At 40.2% G+C, this 18,910-nt stretch overlaps 1 protein-coding gene across 2 annotated transcripts in view; it reads left to right on the top strand.

The window, feature by feature from the left end:
• Positions 1–16,563, top strand: part of LOC309480490 (pleckstrin homology domain-containing family G member 1) — a 57,270-nt gene extending 40,707 nt beyond the window's left edge. For both annotated transcript variants that reach the window (XM_082144984.1, XM_082144983.1), the window contains exons 5-18: positions 1,393–1,439; positions 4,953–5,103; positions 5,266–5,397; positions 6,090–6,272; positions 8,226–8,321; positions 9,220–9,306; positions 10,019–10,052; positions 10,150–10,236; positions 10,354–10,392; positions 10,543–10,565; positions 10,673–10,843; positions 11,342–11,461; positions 11,737–13,618; positions 13,746–16,563. In XM_082144984.1, the coding sequence (XP_082001110.1) occupies positions 1,393–1,439; positions 4,953–5,103; positions 5,266–5,397; positions 6,090–6,272; positions 8,226–8,321; positions 9,220–9,306; positions 10,019–10,052; positions 10,150–10,236; positions 10,354–10,392; positions 10,543–10,565; positions 10,673–10,843; positions 11,342–11,461; positions 11,737–13,618; positions 13,746–14,734 (4,041 nt within the window). In that variant the 3' untranslated portion in view covers positions 14,735–16,563. The remainder of the gene's footprint in view (positions 1–1,392; positions 1,440–4,952; positions 5,104–5,265; positions 5,398–6,089; positions 6,273–8,225; positions 8,322–9,219; positions 9,307–10,018; positions 10,053–10,149; positions 10,237–10,353; positions 10,393–10,542; positions 10,566–10,672; positions 10,844–11,341; positions 11,462–11,736; positions 13,619–13,745) is intronic.
• The last annotated feature ends 2,347 nt before the right edge of the window (positions 16,564–18,910 follow it).

The following is an 18,910-nucleotide window of genomic DNA, read 5'->3' on the forward strand; positions in this document are numbered from 1 at the left end:
CAGGAGAACATTTTGACATTTTCCCATGGAGAACCTTCCACTTGGGTCACAGCATTTATGCAAGGACACATATATATACACTAATATACACTAATAAAGCTACCTGTGTGTGTGTGTGTGTGTGTGTGTGTGTGTGTGTGTGTGTGTGTGTGTGTGTGTGTGTGTGTGTGTGTGTGTGTGTGTGTGTACGGACAGAGAGAGGGCAGATGTGAAAGCTGGCGGGGGCGGCGAGAGACGGGATATTAGAGGAAGAGGATAAACGGCTCTTTGATACTCAGACTCTCTGTACTTTTCCAAGTTCTTTGATGTTCATATAGGCAGAATGAGAGAGCAAAAGACTCCAGATGAAGGAGGAGAAGAGAGAGATTTAATCAGAGCATGCTCACATCTAGCATTACTGTAAACATAACATCAGGACTCTTATTACAGTCACTGCAACCGCCGTGTGTGTGTGTGTGTGTGTGTGTGTGTGTGTGTGTGTGTGTGTGTGTGTGTGTGTGTGTGTGTGTGTGTGTGTGTGTGTGTGTGTGTGTGCGCGCTGTGAACCTTGTGCTGTAACGCACCATCCTGATGTGACCTTTCAGAGCAAGCAAGCTTATGTGCACAGACAGACACACACACACACACACACACACACACACACACACTGCCATCTAAATGTCGGTATTGTGGAAAAGAAGTACACTTTAGCATACATTAATGAAAAGTATTTAAAATACTAAAAGAATATACTTAAGTACGAACTGAATGTAATGATTTGGGACACTTAATTGCAACTAATGAAAATGTATTATAGTTAAAATTTGTATTCAATGCAATTAGCTGAATTTTCAAGTGCTTTTTGACCCACTTAAAGGGTTAGTTCACCTAAAATAAAAATTCTGTCATTAATTACTAATGTCGTTCCAAACCCATAAGACCTTCGTTCATCTTCGGAACACAAAGGAAGACGTTTTTGATGAAATCTGAGAGCTTTCTGTCCCTCCATTGACAGACACGTCATTGCAACTTACGTCATTGATGCTGTTCATGTGTGTGATGCGTGTGATGCTGGCCAATAGTGAGCCGACGTTCTGACGTGTCTGTCAATGGAGGGACAGAAAGCTCTCAGATTTCATCAAAAACCTCTTCATTTGTGTTCTGAAGATGAACGAAGGTCTTACGGGTTTGGAACGACATGAGTAATTACTGACAGAATTTTCATTTTTGGGTGAACTAACCCTTTAAAGTATTTAAAATGAAGCGTGTTGCTTGTCCCTTTACCGTCACACAACCCTTTCTGCATTATTTTTCATTACGGTATTATTTAATATGCTCATCTAGTCATTTTCCTTGGCTGACCCCCATGTCTTACTTTGAGTAACTAACCCTAATTTCCTTATTGTTTTTCAGAGTGAAGACTTCCACATATACACACAGTACTGCACAAATTACCCAAGGTGAGAAATATGTCCTGTGGTTTGTGGTTGTAGTTCATTTCCTTTGGTTTGTGTGTCACCATCTTTCACTCAATACAGAGCTTTATAAGTCTTCAAAAGCAATGGCTGTCTCAGATGCCTGTGTGTGTGTGTGTCTGTGTGGAATGTGAGACATGTGAGAGTGTGTGGTCATATTATGTTGTGTATAACACTACTGGAGTCTAGGAGTCTGTTTATATATGTTCACCCCTGAGGGAAACCCCGTCTCACTGTCTCTCTCTATCACCTGTCCAATCTGCCCCTTTCTTTATTACATTTAGAAGTAACCTTTTGCACTTATTTTACCCCTAAAGATGAGATGAAGACTACAGTTATGATGGTCACCAAGATGAAGATGATCAGGGGTGTGCTTCCCAAAAGCATAGTTAGCCAACGATATGGTCGCGTCATTACCATCATAGTTCAACGATTCGCTGTTTCCCGAAAACATAGTTGCAATGAACATTCATAAAGGCCCCAATATAATATAAAATATACATAATATACAATTATCTATAAAATAATATAAAGTTTTTTTTTCCGTTCTTCGCTTAGGGGTAAAAAGAAGTTTGAAGTACTTGACCAGCGGTTTACTGTTAGCGAACATCCCATCGCCGCCCTACGGCGTTAAACTCTTTAAACTAATGTTTACTAGCTGTTTCAAACTCCCGAAACGTACACCAAACAAACTTCGATTTGGTCTGATTTTGTTCTAAATTATGTCACACCAGTTCGTTCTTTGGTATTGCTTGAAAAGATCGGAGCCTTAAGCAGCATCACAAAGTTATAATCGTAAACATATCATTTTTCTTGAGCAAAATAGGCTGACATGCAATACAATCTATAGCTTTCATTCCATATAGATACAAATTTCATTCAGTGTCTTTTATTTTGTCAGGAGAAGGAAAGCACCATTTTTGAAGGTGTGCATGTGTTTACGTGAACCCCAGTGTATGAGATAAGAGTGAACCCGCGATTAAACCCGCGATTTTTCTTCGTTATTTATAGCAATAATCTGACATTAATTTTATATCAAACCGTTTATTCAGCCGAAGTTATTACTCTACCATCTATGTGATGACAAACGTCAGTTTTATTATCTCTTTCCCCGCCATTGACATAAATCTCTGGCTTTCCGTGATTTCACTGTTATACGGTAGGGGGCGCTATTACACATCTTCTAAAAGAGAACCGAATCTCCTGATCAAAACACAGGTGAAGAAGAAGAAGCAGGAACAAGCGATAGCATATGTAATCATATGCATATGTAAAATAACACGATCGTCAACATTAAACAGCATATAAATCAAAGCTGCCTAATGTTACTGAATGAAATGTCGACCCAGGACGAGCTTTAGGACTGTGAAGCTTTATGGGTGTTGATGGATTCGATCTACTCCATCTGTGTTTTTATCAGCGTTCTGAATCTGATCCAGATGAAGTCTTTGACAAAAAAGAGATTTTCTCTGCTTTTTTCTCAATGAAACACCCACATTCAAGTGTTGAAAAAAATGCATAAAGCTAGAATAAAAACAGCCTCTGGCTAGTTCCTTTGAAATAGCGTAGCATTGCATTGGGTCAACTTTACAAACACTTGTTTTGGTGTGTTAATAGCTGAGCGAATGAGAATCAGAGATGAAAATATAAAGAGTAAGTCACTGGTTTTGTAGCTGAACAGTGTTGAGGCCTTCAGTAAAGGTTATTGGAGATTAATGTGAATATGTGTCAAATATATTTGCCTTTGGGTGCATGGATGTGTGCAGAGATTTGAATAAATATGACAAAGTTCAACAAAAGCATTGATATACAACACCTTTCCCTGGAAAAATGTCGCACACACCCATTTTTCTTTTCATTTTTATCAAACACACAGATGCGTGGCGTGCACACACACACACACACACACACACACACACACACTGGTGCAGCACGTGCTGTCACGAGTCCTACTTTTGATGTTAAGAGAAATTATAAGTGACATGAATCAGTAGTAGTTTCATCAGATGCTGCAATGTGTGTGTGTGTGTGTGTGTGTGTGTGTGTGTGTGTGTGTGTGTGTGTGTGTGTGTGTGAATGTGAATGGATTCTTGTCTGGGCCATGGAGACCCTCTCTCCACACCCTCACACAGCTGTTGACCCTAACCAAGGTCATATGGCACACTCTCTCTCTCTCTCTCTCTCTCTCTCTCTCTCACACACACACACACACACACACACACACGAACACACACACACACATACAGTAACACTCCTGAAAGCAATAGCTGTATCTCAGTGATACTCGGGTCATATTTCCCATTGGGACAATGTGAAGTCTGTGCACAGGACACTGGAATGCACACACACACACACACACACACACACACACACACACACACACACACACACACACACACACACACACACACACACACACACACACACACACACACACACACACACACACACACACACACACACGTCTATCTGTCCCAGTGCTTTGTGAGGCGTGGCAGCAGATCCAATAAACTGTAAAATCTGTGTTTTAACAGAAGGGCCCGACCTAACTCTCTCAACCGTGCACACGTGTGTGTTTGTTGTGTGTGTGCATGTCTGTGTGTTTGTTTATTTATGCAGTAGTATGCTGTACATTTGCCTCCAAAACATTTTGGACACTTTGGATCAACCAAGATTAGAAAAATAAAACTTCTGTGATCAGTTACTCACTGTCATGTTGTCCCAAATGTCTTACATGGAACACACACACACACACACACACACACACACACACACACACACACACACACACACACACACACACACACACACACACACACACACACACACACACACACACACACACACAAAAACACAAAAAAAAACATATTTTGAGGAATGATTCCACTGTTTTTGTCCATAAAATGAAAATCAGTGGGGTCCAAAACAACATAGGCCACAGTGAATTTATTGTATAGGGGGGAAAAAACTGCACAATGAAAGTCATAAAGTTATACAGGTTTCCAACAACATGAGGGTGAGTAAATGTTCACCAAATTTTCATTATTGGGTGAACTATCTCTTGAAGCCATTTTTAAAAATGTCTGAATGTAAATGAATTTGATAGCATCCAACCAAGATACACACATTTCAAGCAAAACGTTTCACAAAAGTTTGTTGGGTTATAAATGATAATATACTGTTCAAGGGCATTGTGACACTTAGGCTGTTAACTAATGTATCCCGTTCATAGATATTGTCGTAACCTACACATATGGTTACTTTACTAGAACATCTGTGTGAACGTGAGCAGAACCAACTTCACCAAAACACCAGTTGATTAAAAGTTATTTTGTATCTAATGTCATTCAGACATTTTTAAATGCACTTAAATGTATTTTGGCCATTTATCCACAATATGTGTTTGACCTGTTTATATTGTGCATATCTGCTGCAGTCTGTGAGTAGATATAAATAAAGAAACATTTTTATTGGCTGTGTGTTTGTATGCATCTGCAGGTCCGTTGCTGTCTTAACAGAGTGCATGCGGAACAAAACGGTGGCAAAGTTTCTGCGAGAGCGCCAGGAGAGTCTTAAACACTCCCTTCCTCTCGGCTCCTACCTGCTTAAACCTGTCCAGAGGATCCTAAAGTACCATCTTCTACTGCATGTAAGCACACACACACACACACACACACACACACACACACACACACACACAGAACCATCTTATTTTACACACAAATACCGTAGTACACCTGTACATAAAGACACACACACATAGATGGTCACGGCAATGATCTGAGGTCAAAGATGCACTGGTGTCTTGCAGGAGATCGCCACTCATCTGGAGAAGGATTCAGAGATGTACGACGTGATCCAGGAGGCAATCGACACCATGCAAAGGGTGGCCTGGCACATCAATGACATGAAGAGAAAACACGAGCATGCAGTGAGGCTGCAGGTTTGTGTACCCTACACACACTCATATACACACTAAGGCTGCATTTTCCAACAGTACTGTAAGCCTAAGTAGATCGTAGAAACCTTTGGTGCCAAGAGTTTGTACCATCTATTTTGGCATGTGATGCATTTCAGAAACGTAGTCCTAGAAACCGACAGGGAGTCGGTAACATGGTAGCTGATTTTTGCTTGCACAAGCTGGTGTATATGGTGTACAACAGGGCTGTCCTACTCTACCTCTGGAGGACAGTCTTCCTGAGGGGTTAGCCTTCATTAAACACACCTAAACCAGCTAATCAAGGTCTTCAGGATGAGGAAACTTCCAGGCGGATGTGTTGGAGCAAGTCTAAACTCTGTGGGAAAGTGGCCCTTCTGAAGCAGGATTGGACACTCTAATCTACTATATCAGCACCACAGATACTGGTCCAGATGATCAAATATTGAGACTCTGTCCTTGAATAGAAAAATGGCAATAAATGATCAGCATGGATCAGCTACCTTAAATTGTTTTTAGCTGCAGGGTTCACACTTATTTATGGGCGTGTGGTAACAGATAATAAAACATTCTGTTTGAGACTCATCAGACATGGATGTCATTCCCAACTTGCCTGTCGGCTAAAGTCATGTACGTGGAAAGTAACATTCCTCCTCTTCTGCTCTTCCTTTCTCTCTCTCTCTCTCTCTCTCTCTCAGGAGATTCAGAGTTTGTTGACTAACTGGAAGGGACCTGATCTGATTGGCTACGGCGAGCTGGTTCTCGAGGGAACATTCCGCATCCAGAGAGCGAAAAATGAGAGAACACTCTTCCTGTTCGACAAACTTTTGCTGATCACCAAGAAACGCGAGGAGACTTACACCTACAAGGCCCACATCCTGGTGAGAGCCCATATACGTATGCTAGTTTCACCTGCTGGACAACCAGGTCAAGGAGGTCAAGCTGTTTTTCAGGTCATGGTAGCTTTCTTTTTGCTGGTAGTTAGACTTTGCCAAGGTGCTCCACCAGGTCAGCCTTGTCCCCCAGCTGATTAACAAGTTAGACCAACTTGGACTCGCTATTGTCCTTAAGGTCACTTTCACAGTAGAAATGACAGAGTTTGGTTGGTGTGAATATGTTTTTCCAAACTTGGGTGTTACCAAACAAACTGCCCCTGAGTCCACTTCAAAAGGTGGTATAGTGTAATTGGGTTAAAATGAACCCAGCAAATGAACCCTTGCACTGTTCATGATTGGTAAAAAAGGAATCCAAACTAACTCTCGCAAGTGTCCTTCAGATGAGATGTTAAACCGAGGTTCTGACTCAACCTGGTCATTAAAAATCCCATGGCACTTCTTGTAAAGAGTAGGGGTGTAACCCCGGTGTCCTGGCCAAATGCCATTGGCCATTATCAATAGCTGCGTTTCCATTACCCTTCAAATTGCGCAAATTGAAATTGCGAATTGAAAATACACCCAATGGAAACACGTCAATTTCGCAAAAACTCCCATTTATCGCAAAAAAGTTTTTCCGCTCGCATGAGGTGGTTTTTCAGGCAATTCGAAAAATACATATTTCGCAAAACTGCAATGGAAACAGGTCAGCGGACAGAATACGAGACAGAGCTCTTTATTAAATTCATATAAGAAAAAGAAATACAGGAATTATGGATTCTAAACCTCAAATAAATGCCACAATCAAGACCTCGAAGCAGATATGAGAGAGAAACACCCAGAAACACCTCATATGTGTCGCTCACAAGTATAATAAGGGTTGTTCCTTACCATTAATGCTTGGAAAACACACATACATCTCCTTCGATTAATAATAATGGCTAGTGCAGTGGCTGGGATATAGTACATAATCCTACCAACGTCCGTTGCCATGGTTTTTGGAATGATTTTACTTATCGCGAGAGGAAAAAATTAAGTTTTAGTCGCATTACATCAGTCAATGGAAACGCCGTCATTTCGCAATAGTTTTTTGTCGACATGTAGAAAAAAATCACAAAAGTTTTGCGTAAATCTGTAATAGAAACACGTCTAATCATGGCCTCCTAATAATCCCCATCCACTGAATTGTCTCGATCACTCTCTCTCCTCTCCACCTATAGCTGGTGTGTGTGCCGTCGCTTCATCCAAGTGGATGCTGCACACTGGTGGTGGTTGAGCACAATGGAACAGGGAAAACCCTGACATCGATTGTAAAGCGCTTTGGGTGTCCAGTAGTACATAGGAGATGTGCTATATAAATACCTCATTCATTCATTCAAGTAAACTGCGAATAATGACGTACAAGTTGAGCTTGTCTCCGAAATATGACCTTCAGAGAGCAGCTTGCATTCTTTGCATCTCTTGTACTGTATCCTTGGCAAAGACAAGTGACATTCTGTGAATATAAAGCATGGTGGAAAAGGCACAAATAACGTCATCATGTTGCAGTAAACAGCTCCGGATAGCACTCACAATGATGTCCATTTTACCACTTTTGACCAGCTCCAAAAAAAATAAACTGGGTTTATTTAACTTTCCAAGCTTGTACCCTCAAAGTGACACCTTTGTTTCTTATTTAAAGGGTTCATAGTAGTACCATAAGAGTACATATTACTACCTTACTAGGAATATATTTCTACTCCAGAGTATTAATATACACCCTTTGGGGCTGAAGAAGTTACAAAGGTGTTGCTTTGAGGGTGCCGCCCCAGTGAGAAGCCGTTGTAACCCTAAAGGGTTTTTGTTTTTCTGACAGTGTGTAAATGAAATGTGCATGAGTTGTAATGGTTCTATCAAATGTTTGGAACACTGAGTAACAATAATCTCTATTCTATGTTTATTCCCATCTCTACAATTGTGCAGTGCTGTAACCTAATGTTGGTAGAAGTCATTCCTAAAGAACCTCTGAGCTTCAGTGTGTTCCACTACAAGAACCCCAAACTTCAACACACAGTGCAGGTAATTTTTCAAACTTACACACAGACACATGTGCGCACACACACACACACACACACACACACACACACACACACACACACACACACACACACACACACACACACACACACACCACGTAACCGAAGATCAGCAGGTTATGTTAAACACACAGTGGAATGTTTAGCATGAGGCCAGACTTCTGAAGGATAGCCAATCGCCTTGAACTTTACCCTAGTAAAACCACACCCACCCACCAACAGGCTTCAGCATGTATGTATATACGCACACATAAGTGTGTGTGTGTGTGTGTGTGTGTGTGTGTGTGTGTGTGTGTGTGTGTGTGTGTGTGTGTGTGTGTGTGTGTGTGTGTGTGAGTGACGGTATGAGTCTCGCCTAAAGCCAGTGCTGTTACATCTGACCTGTGTGTTGGATGTCAGCCGAGTAGTCATAAATATGGTGCCGTGTACTGAACAGAACGTGCGTAAATCACCTCGTGTCCTAATGATTGGATGCCTCACTGTTATCTCAGTGAATACATGCCCAGTCATATGTTCAGCGTTAACCCTAAGATGTTATGAAATAGAACATCCATCCATCCACCTGTGTCATTATTAGAACATGGAGAAAACTATTTTCAACCGCATTACTGTAATGAAAAATCAGAGAGTTTACTTTCTTTTGAAATGAGCTGTGTACAAGTGCGTCACTGGTGAGTGGCGGTTCCAGTCGATCACATCTGTATGTTAGTTACTGATTGTGCTGACGTTCACCCAGTTGATGAAAGTGTTTGTTTTGATTTTGATGATTGGTGTTGATGTTCTTTGAGGGATGAGTCGGTCACAGTAGCTTTGTAGAGGTGTGTCAATAAATTATCTTAAATTTGCAGAATTGTGCTGATATATCTCTAATGCACTTTCAGGCAAAGTCTCAACAGGACAAGAGAACGTGGGTCCTGCATCTAAAACGGCTGATCCTTGAAAACCATCCCGCCAAAATACCGGCCAAGGTCAGAACATGCACATACACATGTTGTCCTAACTCTACTTCTGTACAATGTGCTCAGTGATTAGGCAGCTGTGGCCAAATCTGGCTATTCACACTCAACTACGTCATGATAAAATAGTTCACATCTCAAAGAGAATGAAAGAACTTCGAAGGTGAAGCAGAAACCTTTCTGTACTTACAGAAGTAAAGGGGTAGCGCCACCCAGAGGACATTTAGTTGTCAAAAATGCACATTTTCACAGAGAAAATGCTAATTTATTTTCGTTTAATCATATTTAGGTATACTCTATACTCATTTAAATGATTTGACTCATTTGAATGTGTTTTTTATTTACCTTTAGTTGGGTACATCACATATAAATGTGTCTGAATCATATTTTGCCTCAAAATCAAAAGAAAAAAGAAAATATTTTATTTTTAAGACCATTCACAATTTTTGCATTGTGACATGTTCATTATTCACCCACATTCTCATTACTGTAATAAAATAACTGTTTTATTTATATTTGTTATTTTAATTGTTTAATTTATAAAATATATATATATATATATATATTTTATTAAAAATATATATATATTGCATAATAATGCATTTTAATTAAAAATTTGAATTAGCATAAATTCAAGGTACTTCATCAAAAACTATCACACATACTACACACAAATAAATATTTAGTGTTTGAGGAAGTCAATTTTCTTTCTGTGTCTCCACAGGCTAAGCAGGCCATTCTGGATATGGATACCGCAAGTAAGTATTATTTAAACTTCAAACTGAAAGCCACTGTGTTTGGTATTTTATGCGTGTTTGCAATGGCTACATTTACACTTTTCTTAACTTTTTTCAGACCACCCAAGTTTCAACTACAACTCTGATGACAAGCGAGTGAACACTAAAGAGGGTCCCTCGCCCCGGAGAGCACGCAGGAAGACAGGTGAGACCCACTGCACAAATAAACAAACAAACATAATTTTTCATTGATCATCATTTTACTCATTCTTTTTGATTCTCTGTTTGTCTTGCTCTACATGACTTTTTGTCTCATCATCAGAGCCCTTATCTAAGTTATTGAAAAACTCCAAACATATAAGTAAGTGGCATTTGTTTGAAATATATATATATATATATATATATATATATATATTTTTTTTTTTTTTTTTTTTTTTTTTTAATCATTTAAACATTATGTTTTGATGTGTTATGATTTTTTTTCTTTCTCTTTTCCTTACTGTTGCTGTAGTATCCAGTCCAGATATACAGAAGGTAAAGAACACCACACATAACATGCAGGCATTAATCCATCATACAAATATAATGAGAAATCTTAAACAAGTAAAATAAAATAATGTAAATGTATTTGCTCCTGACAGAGTTCTAGTTTTGGAGTCAGTCTGCTGTCACCTGTGGCTACTTTGGGTTCTATTGGCCGATCCCGTAGCCTTGTCAGCGAATCACAAGAATCTCTGGACCCTGGTGACCACAGTGATGTAGACGAAGAGCCACATCCACAGGATGCTGATGATGAGGATGAGACTGGTTTGGTTAGTCTGAATTGGCATTTGATGTTTTTATTTTCACCCGATTAATAATTACTTAGAGGTCAGTTAAAATAGCAGCAAACAAGGACATGCTAGTTGGTTAAGGGTGTAGGATCTGAGCTGCTAACATAATAATGAGAAAATGCAGCCTCTGAAATCAAGTTTTCAGTCTTTCTCACCACCATTATCCATTGTGCAAGGCACTAGACTCCATATTAAGTAGCTAACTAGTCGTGAAAAGTCCTAGTTTGTTTTCTAAATCAGAAGTACAATTGTTTGTAAGATAATTAGTGGTGCTTGCTAAGAGAAAAACTGAACAAGAGACCAAAAGCATATCTAGAAACCAAATTACATCTAGAAACCACCCAAGTGACTTTATGGCAGTGTCCTGACAACGCCTTAGCATTGTGCCTGCACTCTTTGCAAGGACATACACCTCTCTTATTTTCAAATATAATTTTTTTTGAATAATGTACTAAGAGACAACTTTTGCACATCCAGAGCTCTGGGGGCAAGTTGAGAGTGCCAGGGAAGGGTAGCCGGAAAAGACTAAACCAGCAAGTGTCGGTGGACAGCATTGACCAGTGGAGAAACCACAACCTTACTCATGCAGACCTCCAGGTAAGGACATGTTGACACGTGATGTGACTGGGACATAGTTCACACCACTAATTATTGTGATAAATAATTATTTTGAGATTTTGCAACATGTCTCAATGAATGGAGTTGGCTTGCATTTATACTGAGAAAAGCAAAGCTTAGAATGCTCTCATGCTTTTAAAACTCAATCTCATTAATCCCTAATCAAACAAATTGTCGTTATCAAAATTGTATTTTAGTTCCGGCAGCACTAATATACTGTATGGTAAAAGTGTTATTATTCATTTTTCATTCAGACTGCTAAAGAGTCCCTGCAAAATAAGGTTATCACCCCCCCTATCCTACGGGTGACCGCACCTCCTGAATCAGACGGAAATGAATACAACACACGCAACATGCTGGCAACTGGAGAGCAACCTTCTTTCCGCAACATATGGACAGATCATCGAGTCCGGAGGGCTATGTTTCCAACTCGTCAAAAGAGTTTTCAAATTGATGATGACGAAGACATCTATCAGATGTTCCTGCCAACGGAGAATGATACAAGCAGTCATGATGTTGAGAGTGACCATGAGACTGCTGACCATCCAGAAAGACCCTGTAGCTGGCATGTTGAACAGACTAAATCATCACGCCTAGACCTTCCTTCAAGCAGGAGCAGAGCAACACTTCGCAGGGCCAGCAGTGTTGGAGAAAACCAAAGTGAGCAAGTAAGTCCTAACAAGCGAGCCCTACAAGAGGAAGAGACCAACAACCAGACTGAGTCTTCAAGCAATGAAATCTCAGGGTCATCATCTGCCGAGCAGTTAACGATTGATGATATCGAGAATGTTTATGACAACATTAGTTACGAGGAGCTTCAGGCCATGGGGCTTATCCGCAAGGATCAAGCTATCCCTGCCCTCTCTGAGGTAGCAGAGGTCAAATCTAGGATAGCTCCTCAAGTTATCATAACTCCAACTGAAACTGAGAGTTCATGTGAGAGCAATAGGTCTTCTGGTCAAGAAGGGGAGCCATTTGAGACACGTGAGCTGCAAATTGTTGAGGATGAGGAGAATGTCTACGACACCATAGTCTTTCAGGAGCCCCCTGTCCTTGCAGCTGAGATGGATGATGGAAAGCCAGACAGTTTGCAGACATCTGAGGTAGATCTCATGGCTAGCCAGATTTTAAGAGGGTTTGTATCTGAGGAAAGAATCTGTCCTACCAATACAACAGAGGCAGATCAGCCTCACATTCCCTCTGCTGCAATCTCAGACACTGAAACATCTCAGCTTTCCGAAGCTGATCATACATTGGAGAAAGTGGATGAGATCTGGACAGATTTGGAAAACTACATCCGGAACAATGAAAAGAAACCAGACAGACTTCCAGCTGCATTTCCTGTAAGCAGAACAGACAACACATGTAAAACACAGGACTCTCCCAAAAAAGCACGTGATTCCTCACACAAAGCACAAGACTCTCCAAGAAAAACACATAACTCCCCAAGTAAAGTGACCAGGTTGCAACAGAGAAGTAATGATTCCCAATGCAAAGCACAAGAATCTCCAAATAAGAAAGCCAATTCTGCACAAAAATCAAGTGATTCTTCATGTAAATTACCCTCAAAAACAATCCCTGTTGTTTGTGCTGCACCCGGATCACCCAACCCATCAGCCTCTAATCCCCCTCCAGGTCTATCTAGTTCTATACCTATCCTCAACACTCCAGACCTCCTCCCAGAAACTAAGTTGGATGAGAATGATGGAGCATTATCTTCTCCTGTAGCCCCTTCCCTTCCTCTGCCCCCTACCCCTGAGCCTCAACCTGGCACAGTGAAGAGCATTCGCAATAAACTCGCAAGATTGAGCAGCGGAAGCTTCCGGATAGACGATGAGGACATCCCTTCATCGAAGGACTCAGGGCTTCATACCCTGTTTACTAGCATGGACTCTGGCTCCTCTAGTCTGCTGCTGGGTGGGGAAGCTGGGGACCAGGTTCTTGAGCTTGGGGATCGGGGCAAAAACAGAGTGTTCCTCATGGCTAGACAGTACAGTCAGAAGATCAAAAAGGCCAACCAGTTACTGAAGATGAAGAGCATGGACCATGAACCCAGTTGCGCTAAGCTAAGGCTAAGCAAACAGAAGGACCTAGCATCTATACTGGAGGAGAAGAAGCAAGGTGGCACTGCAATAGGTAAGACATACTGTACTTTATGGCTGATGTTATTCTTTCTTTGTTCTATAATGTGTTACTCGTAGATGCAAAGATTGAACGATGTGGTGTATTAGTTTATAAATGCATCTGTCTTTCTTCTGCTTAGGTGCAAGAATAGCAGAGTACTCTCATTTGTATGAACATGTGGTTTTTAAGGGTTCTCCAACCACTACTCCAGTGCTGAAGTCATCTATCAGTATTGCCGGCCATCATCCACTTTTCCCCAGCACCACTTCCTCTCCTTCCTTATCTGTGCGCTCTACACACGAGTCTGACTGGCTGAACTGTACGTACAGTAATGGGGAACTTGCTGATTTTGTGTCCTGGCCAGCACAAACAGCAGTATGCACTTCAACCCCACAGAGAGGAATGACCCCTGCGATTTCTACCCCTGCTTTGAAGAACCTCCCGCCTACTCCTAGTACTCCACCCAATCAGCGTTGGAGTGCTTGTGTGACACCAAGTAAAGATGACTCCGATCACATTTACACTTCAATTGGACCACGAAACACTAAGGTGTCGTCCTATAATCGCTGCCAGTCCTCGTCTTCATTGATAGACCAGACAGGAAAAGAAAATGGCGGGGGGCTTTGTGATCAGGTGTGGGAAGTGAACGGGAAAGAATCAAGGACGCAGATGCTTCGACAGCACAGCCTCCCAGAATGCCCAGTCCAGGGAACTTCAGACCTCTCTGTGTCATGTGATATCACACTGCGGGACTCACAGCAAATACTTGTGCTGAACAGAAAGGTGCCACTGAATGCGCAAAGTGCCACGGAGAATTATTTGGCCAACTTTAAAGACACTGGAGATGATGATGACGATTATGTAGAGATCCGTTCAGAAGACGAGGATGAAGAACAGAAGCAAAAAATAGCTCAGCCACACAGTCTGTCGGAAACCGCAGTAAAGCACTGCAGCCCGCCTCAAGGCACCCTCGCAAAAGAACAGCAGGTTTCCACTAACCCTGACATGGCTCTGCAGGGATACTTGTGGAATGATCCAGATTGCAGCCAGCAAGGTGTAAATCAGCCCACTATTGTCCAGTCACTGAGGGAAAAGATCCAGTGTCTCAGCTCAAGCAGTTTTGCATAGGAAGCAGTAATGATGGACTACATGTCACATGCTTAGCACATACACTGAGGAAACACAACAAGCTTAAAACATCTACATGGAACATGATACACAACTTAAAGACACAACACGATGCACATGATTTACAACATATTAACTATAATCCATTGTACTTTACAGAGCTCAGCGCACTCAACAACACCATTCAATTTGAAAACTATGGATTCAAGCATTAGTTTGCTCATCTCTACACTTCAACACACTAAGATACAGATCTAAGCAGTAACACTGTACACAACATCTTTCAAATGATATCTTTCTTTTCCTTAATATTAAGACCCAATAATTATGTCACATGACTAAGAATCGATACCATGGCCTAAGTTTTACAAAGTTTCAAAGGGAACTGTAATTCAGAAAAGAAAGAAAATGAAAGAAGAACACTGGCTATACATGGGCTTGAATCATAGACACAACTTAAACTTATTTCTCTCTTAAAATGTTACAATATTCTCAAACTTCTGGTTATAATATTCTAGTACATGTATATAAATGTTGCTATACAAGCTTTAAGATAAGCCACATAAGGCGCACATGCCTGGTGATGTTAACTACATTATCTGCCATAATTTCTGTGTAAACATGCTGACAGTTCCTTAAGCCAATAATTAAAATATTTCCTTTTAATTGTGTAGACGTTAGTACATTTGGTTGTGTAGGTGGCTGCATCTACAGGAAACTATGCTAACATCAGCCAATGACCATTCAGTGTGTAATTTGTAATATTTGCATGCCACATTTTCTCCAGGTCAAGAATACATACAATCCATATATATTTTACTATGCTGTACATTAGATATAGATATAGATTTATCAGACTGCAAAGTCATAAGTATATTTAAAAGGGTGATCAAGTTTTGCTAAACTCCTAGTTACAATCAACCATGCCTCAGAAATTAGCGTAGAATCAGTAACTATGGAGTAAAATTGCAATACTGTTTTTAGATTTAATTTAATTTAGCATCATGGCAGGACCACCACTAGAAGATGTAATCGGCAAAAAACACAGGACAATATAATTTATAGTGTGTTAATTTTAGGTTAATCTGTTCAGGGGACCATGTTGGAGAATGAGGAGTTTGAGGAGCCAGAAACGTACTGTAATTTGATGTAAATTTGAGTTCAATACTATGTGTTGTCTGATCATTGTGTTTAGTGTTTAAAATCTTCAGCATTGGCTGTCCCCACCCTGTCTCCACACTCAAACTACACACTGTCTGTCATCCCAAAGATTTAGATATTTTTATTATTAATTTTCACTGCACATTTCAGTTTATTTTTCTTATTTATTTATTCCCCCCTCTCCGTGGTCGACTGGTCGTTCAGCTGGTATGGTTTTGGAAAAAAAGTTTATATTGTGCAGCTCTGTTGTTGTATGAGCATTGTTCAAAGATGTTACCTTACAAAATGTTACATTGAAATAAGAAACCTGGAATCAGGAGTAAATGATATAAATGAAAGTACCAGTGTAAATAAACTGAATTGAATATAGATGGAAGCTTTGAATGAAGTATGTTTATATCGTTTTTGTTTTCTATTTTATTTAGTTGTACATTTCATTTCCTGATTCACTGGTGGGGACTGTTATTCATTGGAATTGTTACTTTTGCACTTTTCCTCCTTTTAAACATTCTGTTTGTAAAGATGTACATATTTATGAATGTTGCCATTTGCCTATTTTCATGATCTTAATTTAATTTTTTGACATTTGTTTTGTTTTTATAACTGCCTTGTAGTAACTGGTCGAAGATGTATTGTTGGCAACAAATAAACCTTCAATTAAAACAAAACTGCTTTTGCCTTCAGTTTTTCCGAAGTTAAATGTTTGTTTATATTTTCATCAGTCACTTTTTAACAAGCACATTTTAATAGGGAAATTGTGGGAATTTTTGGATTCCTTAATAAAAGATGGAGAAAAAACAAACAAACACTAATTTATGTCTTATCTGTATTCTGTATTTTGAACGTTTAAATTTAAAAGTATTAATAAACTTAATACTTGTTTTAGGTGATTTGTGATTCACTGCCTTTGATATCCCACAATCCTGTCCGTTCCATTCTGTGACAGTTGAGCTAACAAATAAATAAGACATCTGAAAGTTTTGGTTGGTTGTTCAGTTTGTGTGTAAATGTACTTTTTTGACCAACTTTTTCCACTTTTTATTTTAATTCTAACGAGAAATTTCTATTGTAGTGATTAAATATCCGCTTAGTTTTCACCAAAGCTCTCTGTATTTTGTTGTAGATCATTATCTGAGGTTATGCTGCCTCAGAGGTCTGTCTGAAATCAGTTTCGTGAGGTAAATTTGTGCGCAGACGCTGCCTGCAAAGTCATTGCCTGATAGGGCAGCGAGGCAACAAGTCAGCTAAGATTTAAGACATCACAATGCTTTATGAATTTTCTCTTTTTCTTTTATTGTCTAATGAACATAAATGACACAGACAGCAGCAGATATATTAGACTGCATCCGAATGTCTAATCCGAATGCATGGGTCCAATATACTGATACACACGTGTTTTCTTTCTCAGCTGTTTATTCTCGCCAAGATGGGGATTTTAACATAATTGCGTTTATTTGAGCGTTTGAGCGCAATAAGCCGTAACAAATAACTTGTAACCGGTGTCTCACAGGCCAAACATGAATGTTTATGGGATATTTTATGCAAACAACTCTTTTATTTTGAGTAGTCTGTTCTCAAATTGACTATCCACTTGCCTAATGTCAAGACTTGAGTTGTATTGTCACAGCGTGTACAAATAACAAGGTCACATGAGACATAGCCATCTTCTCACCGTATACATACTGGGAACTATATTCTCAGAAGGCGAAACACTGCTACTTGGGTGGAGTGATTTGCTCGCAGAGCCTGAGAAGCCCCGTGGTGAGGAGCAGAGAGTTCGCTCAGAGTTGGAGTAAATCACTCCGCAGAAGTAGCAGTGCTTCGCCTTCTGAGAATATAGTTCCTTCCCAGAATGTATACGGTTAGAAGATGGCTGTGTCTCATGTGACCTTGTTATTTGTACAGGCTGTGACTATACAAATCACAACATGTAAATAGGAAAATGTTGGCGTTATTTTGTCACTTATTGGGAGCAGTATGCTAGCTGGAGCCATTTACCTCCAGTCTTTGTGCTAAGCTAGGCTAGCGGTGGGTGTGTCAGACAGAGTTACAGCACGCATGGAGATGAGAAGGGTATGTGTGGACTTATCTAACTCTGGGGGGCACGGTGAATAAGCTAAAATCCCAAAAATTCGACGTGTTCCTTTAAGGCCTCAGCCTCAAAGCACCACGGAGGAAACGTGTTCTGTGCTTTTCCATCTAAAAGTGTTTCACACGCAGTCTCCGTGCACTCCTTTACTATTTCCCAATCTGTAAAGGGCCTGTTATGTTTTCCTAAAATCCATTGTATTCTCAGTGAACACTCATGTGCTCGTTGTTGGGCGATGAATGTGTGAGAGAGGACACGTGTAGATCGCTCATACTGGACTTTCAGCTCATTTATTTTCATATTTTAATGACACTGTTTTCACTCACTGAAAGTTTCATCTGTCTGCGCGCCGCTCTCTGCTCTCTTCACTGCACGTCTGAACGTAGCAACGGTGAGCATATAGTAAATGTTGTAGCAACTGTCGTGGAAATTTTAAACTGTATATTAAACTAACCATGTTTCTAACATCTAACCTTATTTAACATCTAACATGGGAACAGGATGTACTGTACGAAACCAATGGAAAACTTGTGACTTTGAGTCATCATTAAAACAGAGTTTGCTTGTGCCAGTGACAGGGGAAAAAGGTTGGGGCTTTTGAACCAATTGAACCAATCATATTGAAGGTGACATGTTAGTCTTATTTGTTTTCTCGATTCTATAAAAACGGTTGTATCTGTGTTTTATGGTGGGATTCTCAATGGAATTTGTCTGAGATCCTCCGGCCTTGATTCTTCTTGGGAGAGTTTCTCTGAGAACTGCTCGCGATAAAGGCATTTAAAAGACATTTGCTGAAAGTCTGTCTGTTATTACTGCTGTGCAGCAGGTCAGTTTAGGGAAGCAAGTAAGTTAGAGTAAGAGACTCGGCCAGTTGTCGACGGAAGACGCAGAGAGCTAGATTATAAAGGTTATTAAGTGTCGATTGG

This window comes from Leuciscus leuciscus (assembly GCF_965113295.1).
Source record: "Leuciscus leuciscus genome assembly, chromosome: 18".
Classification (NCBI taxonomy): domain Eukaryota; kingdom Metazoa; phylum Chordata; class Actinopteri; order Cypriniformes; family Leuciscidae; genus Leuciscus; species Leuciscus leuciscus.